Source organism: Oryza sativa, chromosome 6, assembly GCF_034140825.1.
Source record: "Oryza sativa Japonica Group chromosome 6, ASM3414082v1".
Classification (NCBI taxonomy): Eukaryota; Viridiplantae; Streptophyta; class Magnoliopsida; order Poales; family Poaceae; genus Oryza; species Oryza sativa.
Genome location: NC_089040.1, coordinates 22534576 through 22543107, shown reverse-complemented (window position 1 = coordinate 22543107; position 8532 = coordinate 22534576). Strand labels below are relative to the sequence as shown.

Sequence of the window (8532 nt, the reverse complement as noted above, 5' to 3'; positions counted from 1 at the left end):
GAATCACCCAAACACAAAACAAATGCTTGAGATCAGAACAGAACGATGTTGCTTTATTCTTCTTTCCAGCAACGTTAATACACAATTATGGCTGGGCATCTGACATTATAACAGGTTAAATACCAGGTTTTGCTGTTTGTTCTATACATGTACCCATATTCTCTCTCTAGGTGAGCCTTCCGCTCATTCGAACTTCCAACGCAAGTTGTATTTTCAGGGTGGTACATTCATTTACATCTAGCTCGACATTATATCTAAACAGCATTGCTGACATGCAGAATGAAAAGTATACAGAGTCCACACATGTCAGGAGAACTGTGTGCTTATGATGTTCAGCTACAACACTGGGACACCAGTAGTAATGTACACTCTGCATTGTGGCGAGTTAAGCTTGGCAAGATGATCAACAGGCGATGGTGAAACGGAGCGATGATGCTTGTTACCTTGCGGCGAGTTAATTTGCTTCTGATGATCTGTTTTATGGTACATGTTCTCAGCAGGGCTATCTATTTGTTTGGGCTTGTTGCCTGTTCATGACATCATGGTAGTATAAGAGAACACACATTGGTTGCCCCAGGATGCTGAAGAAGAACCAAAATATCATGTTGCCCACCTGTCAAATCTCAAAGAGTGCTCAGGTAAGATCATGCCGTGTGAAGTAGCTACGCAATATAAGTAATTTTGTAATATGCATCACGTACCATTGTGTTATTGAATTTATCTTGAAGGTATTTCGTCAAGAATACCAGGGGAATCTGAGCAGGACAGACACTAACAACATCAGCCTAAATAATACTGATGGAGTAGAGATATCAATGAGAACATTTCAAAATAAGCATAGTCCAAGTGTAATGCATGAGCTGGTCTAGAACAAGCATAGCGTGAATGTGACTTTTAGAGTCCAATACATACATGAATGCTTCTCCGTTCTGTTGCGCTTGTTTGCGCTTGTTTTTCTACCAACTCTGACGTTGACGATAAGATTGGTACAACTAAATTGGCTTTAAGGAAAATTCTACATGCCTCTATAAAGGCTACTATGGAAATGCTGGTGAAACTCAAAAGCACAAGAAGATGATAAAATGAGTATACTTTGAATGGTTTTTATACCTGAAACATGATCCCAATAAATGCCCAGAATTTAAAAATGTGGCATGGAACAGCAACACATAGCTGCAAATCGATAAGGACAATGAAATAAATAATACATATGAAATTACATGCCAGAGCATTTTTCAATAAAATCATAAGGAGTGGTGAAAAGAAATTAGAAATGATAGCTCTAAGCATGTGGAAAGAATTTACCTCATGAAATGCAGCTGAAACCAGGAACGAGATTAGGATAGCAACACCCTGCAGTGAAGATACACCATGAATTTGGAAAGTATGTATTTTTTTTTAAAAAAAAGAGAGAGATCACATTTGTTCTGTACAATGAGCAATATAACAAATCAAGAAAAATATTTATGTTGAAGTATCATTTATAATATGTTCCTTATAAAAGCATGTAGTCCCAGGCTCCCAGCTTCTACATCCGTTGTGTTGGTATCTAACCAACTAGCATGACAGTACTGGTAGTCTAGAAAAAAAATGCATCATGGCAGAACATTTACTAGGATAGTATTCCCATGTCAGTATCAAGCAGTTGTTTTGATGTTTCAGTAGGGCCAGCATTACACGCCAAATAAATTAAGCATTGATATCTGCTTAAGCATACTTCCAGTTTATCTGAACAAGAGTGCCATTTGCACATGCCAATGTTCTCCATGTAGCATTAGTTCAACAAATCAAAACATTTATACCTATTACCCACAATACTGAGAAAGGTACTTGCAATTTAAATGGAACAATTTGTTAATATTCTGATAATATTGAAATTCGCCACTATAAGGTTTAAACCATGCATGGCTGCCTTTTTTTTTTTTTTCATGGATGCATGGCTGTCTTAGATAAACCGCAGAAATTACCTTTGAAAAACCATTCCTTATGCATGGAAAATATATATGTCGAATGACCCACTTGTGAACAGGCTGACAAGAAACAAAACAATTGTTAGATACTGGAATGATATTAATGTTAATTACTAAGACAACCATCTCAGGCTTAAGTGACAATTTTCAACATTTATTTTAGAAGGAAGCTGGCAGTTATTTCAGAATTATTGTACTAAATTAAAAATATAAGTTTTTCCTTTAAAGAAAAATTTGAAGACGAAAATAGAAAGAAAATCACCATATTCCACATTCTCCAATACTGAGGCCATCCCGAAAGATCATCCCATATGAAGTGCATGGAAAATCACAATGTCAGCTCTATCCAGAGTTCTCTCAGAATTTTTTTTAAAAAAACATGCATGTATTATTAACAGGTCTTTCACCTCTTCAACTGTTTTGGCATTCCACCAGTCCTTGTAGAATTCACGATCACCAAAACAGAGGAGCTCAGCAAGAATATTCAACCTGTACAGAAAAGGAACAAAAATGCACGGAAGCAGTATGAGATGAAAGGTTGAACTCTGGTTATGGTAAAACTTATGTTTTTCCCATTCTGATCCAAAACCATGGATTCCTGTCATACACATACACAGAGGGACCACCCAAACTCTTTTTTTTTCTATGCAAAAACTCAACATACATGAGCATTTGCAACAATAAACCCATCAAACAAGTGATTAACTAAATATGGTAGAAAACCATGATTATCCAATATGTTGTGGAACAGTTGGTCCTTGTATATGCAATATGGTACCCAACTGGAAGATACAAAGAATGTAATACAGGGACAAAACAAAGTTATCAAAGATACTTACCAGAGATGGAAAAAACAGTAGAACATGCAAAGCCAGACATATAATGTTGGCACTGATAATTTCAATACTCTCTCTATAGCATTCAAGAAATTCCCTTTCAATGGATGCTTCGAATTCTTCACAATTGGATTTATGTACTGAAAAATAAAGGACATATTGAGTATACAAACAGCTATGTAAATGAAATACCATGAGAAATCATGTAAAGAGGCTCACTTGCTCAATTATAAAACCCATCAAGCCTGTAAAAACAAGGCATTTTATCAGTTGTCGGACCACCCAACCTTTTCTAATATATGTAGTTCGGGGATAACTTGGCTGCATAGTGAACAAGAATGAAATAAGGAAAAGTTTATTTTTAGTTAAATGTAAATATATGTGACAAAAAGAATGGATCATGCAAAGTTAGAATTTAGAAAGTAAGAAGCAGAGGTCTAAGGCAAAGAACAGTACCTGGTAACAAAGTGTTGGGGCCAACATGAAGTAGGATAGCCTTTTAAAGGTTGGCCATTTAATGTTCTCCGGATCTATAGAAATGTCATGTGTCACGCCCTATTGTATAAGAATAAAATATGGTATTATTAAATAATCATAGCCACAATGATAGAAGTGAGTGAAGAGCTCTAAGCTATAAAATTTGCACTACACAAGCAATTCAAATATTGTCAGGGATGAACGCTAGAAACAAGTTTAAACAGGAAGTACAGCATGAACTAGTCTTTGTAGAAGGAATACAACAAAAGTTTACTGGCTAGCAGTTCATTGCTGACATACGTAAAATCTACACTGCTTTGGAAATTGCTTTTGCATTATTCTCTATGTTTTGAAGTCAACGATTGTAACAGAAACCATGAAAAATGAAACATACAAGCATATACCTATGCTTTACCTTTTCAATACTTTTGGACAGCATTCTTATATCATAATTTGTATGAGCAAAAGAAACAAGCTTCAACCAAATAATGCTTGCAAGAAACATCAACACAAATCCAGATAATACTGCCGAATCACACCTGAAAGATTGAAATGTAAATGAACTAAGAATCCAGATTTATGCAAGAACAATATCTTCATAAACAACATTTCTTGGTATATCAATGCATGAAGCCAAAATAGATAAGTATATAAGAACTATCTAATCTCTTTACAATCAACAAAAAGGCGACATGTACTTGTTACTTCTGCCCTCAACTGCCTCTGTTTGACAAATAAGGATGACTTAATCTGAATCTAAGATTATGAAATGCGATTTGCACAACATTGCCACATACATGCAACTTCAGGGTGGTAGGACTGCGCTGATATCTCTCAGGTTAGTTCTAAGAATTTGGAACTAATAAGATTTACTTTTATTTAATAGTTGATGACTATTAAAAAGAAATGGGCTTTAAGATTCCAAGACGGAATCAAATTATCCATATGACTCTGATTGTTTTACTCAAACTGAAAACTAACATTTTGTGGACTAGATATATCGTATAACATCAAACATAACCAAAGATAAGAGTTGCATGAGTCATCTTTTAGTCAACAAATATACATTAGTGAAATTTACTCTAAAAAGTTTGAAACTGAAAAACCTGAATTAATTTTGCACTCATACCACATAAATACAGCATATCTCTGAATACGACAAAAAATGAGTGTATCCCATACCATCAAATATAAGAGATCAACGAATGTCAAAAGTAGATGCATTCAAACAAACTGCAAAGTCAAAAGAAATATGCTTACTTTAGAATCACAACAACTGGATAGACAAGGACAGATGTTGTAATAACGATATGGAGAAGAATAACCACCTGCAAGAGGTGTACCAAAATCATGAACTGTCTACTGGCACTTGAAACAGTAAATCAACAGGCAATTCTTTTGGCATGAACTTACATACACGATACATCAATAGTGAAGGAGCCTTGAATGAAAAGACAATAAAAATATAAAGAACTACTAACAAAGTAAAACAAACTTACATGTTTACTAATAAGTTTTCTTTGAGCCAACTTCTCAACCATAAGTGCAGCAAGCGGGAAAGTTGGTAAAGTGAGACTGTAATTTGCAGATCTATTGTTTTAGGAGGTGTACAACTGTTTATCAAATCTCAAATTAGAATTAGGTCAGTAGATATCTACCAGCACATGAGAAGAGGCCAATCTGCCAGCGATGTTCCACTAAACCAAAATCCAGCTCTAATTAGTAGGCCATACTGCAGCGGCAAATACAGATAATGAGAATGAGTTAAATCAGAACTATAATAGACAAGAGGCATGTCGAGAAAAGCATATAATAAGTAAATGCTACTACTCCCTGGGGAAAATAAAGAGAGCAAGAAATGATAATGAACCTTCATTAAATTCTCAATAATAAGTCTGCTGTTCACAGCAACCAGCACAACAATGCATAGGTTCAGAAGGCCTGCATGGCTCTACAAAAAAAACAAAAAACAAAAAAGATTAGCTGTCAGCTATAAGAAAGAGTAATAAAAGTTGACATCCAATTTACTAATATCCTAATAAATGTTTTATCATGGGTTAAGTTATGTAATGTTGTTTTGTCAGGTAAAAGAAAAAAATGATTTGATTTGCAAGAATATATCTAAATTAAAAGGAATGCCAGTCTTAAAACTCAAATCTTCAGATTTATGCAAGCATGCATACAAAGTTTTGCGTAAAACCAGATCAACGGGTATGGACCTAGTGTTCGGCTCAGATCATTTCCCAGTTCCCACCACCAATCTTACAAGGAAATTTCATTAAATAATGTTGCCCCAATACTGTGCCAACATTGCAGCACACTGACATCCTAGAGTAGCAAATGTAAAGAATCATATCGGTGCCAAGTAGCATGCCTTAATGCCTGGTGGAAAGGGGCTATCCAACTAAAAAACAGCAGCCGACAACACACACAGTTATATGGACCTCATGCACAAGCAAGGCATGCCCCGAACTGGAGAAGACAAGGCCACAAGGCCACACTACACACAGTTATATGGACCACTCTGAACAGGGGAGCCACATGTCCAACATCGCATAAATTCAAGATTTTGCTGGCCTTCAATGGAAGCTCTGTATCTGAAGTAACATTCCCAACAATAACTCATAGTCTGTAGTCTGTACAACCAACCCGAGTACCAAGTCTTTTAATGTGTACAAGCCTTGCGTGCCAAGTGACCCATTCATTGTTTGGTCATTCACTGTTTCACTCTGACACGCCAAAGGCCAAACCCTGCTACTCGTAAATGCTAACAGCAACAGTTTATCCTCGGACATCGCTGTCGTCTCTGCACTGCCGGCCACCGCGAAATTGTGCAACGCATGCGTCCGGCGCCCGGCCGCTGGTTCCCCCCATGATCCCCAAAACGAGCAACGATGGCAACCCGAATCCGCAGCAGCATATATCACCACGAAACAAATTGTGCCCGTCCCAAGCACACACAGACGTGAATCGAAAATCTAGCCACGATTCGGGAGCACCGCGGCAGGCTGAACTTCACATCTGAGCACGGCAGGCGGCAGGCGAGATGCTAACCGACAAGGAAACGGCTAATAACAATTTGAAAACTAATTATTATTTTTTCTTATTAGTAGAACAAAAATCATGGGTTGATGAACTAGCAGAGGGCACAGTAATTCCAACTCTTTTATTTTTGGTGGAGCTTCCACGAACGCCGCCGCATCGATCGATGGAGATCAGCGGGGGGAAGGAGAGGAGGAGGAATCGTGTGCTTTACCTGGCGGAAGATGGCGTCGGAGCTGAGGGGGCTCTCCCTGACGCGGCGGTGGGCGGGCGCCGACGCGCGGTACCAGAGCAGCTGCTGCTGCTGCTCCTGATGCCTCTGCTCCTGCTGCTGCTGCGGAGCGGGAGCGTCACCGGCGGCGGCGGCGGCGCGGGCCCGCAGGCGGAGGGCGTCGTCGGGTTCGCCGCCGCCGCGATCGGGGGCGAGCGAGGGGGGCGGGGCCATGGGCGGGGGGGCGTTCTAGAAGGTTCTAGAAGGGTCGGTGGAGGTGGAGAGGGGGAGAGAGAGGCTTTGGGGGGCGGTGCCGCGGTGGTGGGTTTTTGATGCCGCGCGGTGGTGTGGAGGTGACGCGCAAAAGCGACGAGGGGGGGGGGAGATGCCGAGATGGGGGGAGGTGTCAGCGTCGTCAACGGGGTGCCACGTGGCGGGGGGTGGGCCCGGGAGGGGCGCCAGGCGTCCTCCCTCCTTCCTTGCGCCGTCGTCACTCACCGGGGCTTTGCGAGATCGGAGGGAGGGAGAGGCGGCCGGGGCGACCCGACCAGGCCGTCCCGTTCCCGTGGGCGGTCGCGCTGTCTGGCTCAATCGAGCCACACGGCCAAAGGCTACGACAGGATTTATTAGTAGCTCCAATTATTTTAGTTTTCTTATATCTTACTTCTAACGTAGGTTCTGTTTGAATCTACGGAAGATAAAAGATGGAGATGAACGATGTGATAATAACTTATGATTGATTGAGTTTTAATTATTACAAACTTTAAAATTGATTAATCTGGTATTTTAGAGCAGCTTTCATATAGAAAATTTGTCGCACGAAACGTATCATTTAGCAGTTTGAAAAGCGTGCCATAAAAATCCAAAACTTTATCAACAATCTGTTGGGTTCTCGAACAGGGCCATATACTCCCTTCGTTCCAAAATATAAGTGTCTCATTCAACCAAAATCCTTATATTTTAAAATTGAGAGAGCAGTAACTTAAGATAGAATTAAACATATGCCACGACTATATGTTAAACATAATGAGATTTGATACCCTGAGTATAAGATCCATTCTAAGTTGCTGTATGTTAGAATGGAGGTAGTATATACCACTAGCTCCATCTCAGAATATAGCAACCCAGAATCGAATGAGACATATTTGTACAATTTTGGATTGGCCTCATATCTAGATTCATAGTAAGGCCCTGTTTAGATTCCAACTTTTTTTCTTTAAACTTCTAATTTTTCCGTCACATCGTTCCAATTTCTTCAAACTTCTAATTTTGATGTGGAACTAAACACAACCTAATATGTATCATTCAATACTATTGTCTCCGTCCCAGAATATAAGTAGTTTTAGAGTTAGACACGGTTATTAAGAAAGTATGTAGAATTAAATAGTGAGAGGTTGTCATTGGTTGAGAAGTGGATGTAGATAGCAAAAGTAAATGGGTGAAGAGTTTTGATTGGTTGGTAATAAAATATTGGTAGAGAAGTTATTATATTTTGGGACAAATCCTGAATGTTAAAAGATGTTATACTTTTGAACTGATGTAGTAGGTTAATATGTTTTGGGATGAAGCGAGTCCTAGGATAAAGCTTTTCTTAAGAAAGAAAGGTTTAAAAAGAAAATTTCATTTGGGATATATACTCTCTCTCTATCTTAATATATACTACCTCTGTCATAAAATACATGTCATTCTAAATTGTTTAGCATATACTGAGATTTGAAAAAAAAAGACCATAATACCTCTTAATTAATAAAGTATAATTGGATGTGGAATGGTGGCTGGGGATAGAATGGAGAGATTTGAATTGAAAGTGATTGATGTGACAAGTAGTACTTCAAAGTGACAACTATTTTAAAACAATTTTTTAATGCTATAAAGACAAGTATTGTGGAACGGAGAAGTAAGACACAACCACTATTACGCGCAAAGACCCATAATCACATCCCTGTTGGATCACATCAATGCATGTATGTAATGTGAGCAGGGGATTTAGAAACAA

The 8532-nt window shown here is 38.8% G+C and overlaps 1 protein-coding gene across 1 annotated transcript; it reads right to left on the bottom strand.

The window, feature by feature from the left end:
* Positions 1-6902, bottom strand: LOC4341317 (diacylglycerol O-acyltransferase 1-2-like). The gene is made up of 16 exons (NM_001421624.1): positions 6540-6902; positions 5154-5234; positions 4942-5015; positions 4783-4858; positions 4544-4611; positions 3699-3822; positions 3263-3361; positions 3026-3127; positions 2810-2946; positions 2378-2459; positions 2233-2253; positions 1968-2030; positions 1306-1353; positions 1111-1173; positions 702-755; positions 1-613 (listed from the first exon to the last, which is right to left on the bottom strand). The coding sequence occupies exons 1-16, from the start codon at positions 6768-6770 to the stop codon at positions 503-505; spliced, it is 1434 nt and encodes a 477-aa protein (NP_001408553.1). The 5' UTR covers positions 6771-6902; the 3' UTR covers positions 1-502.
* Positions 6903-8532: the final 1630 nt, after the last annotated feature.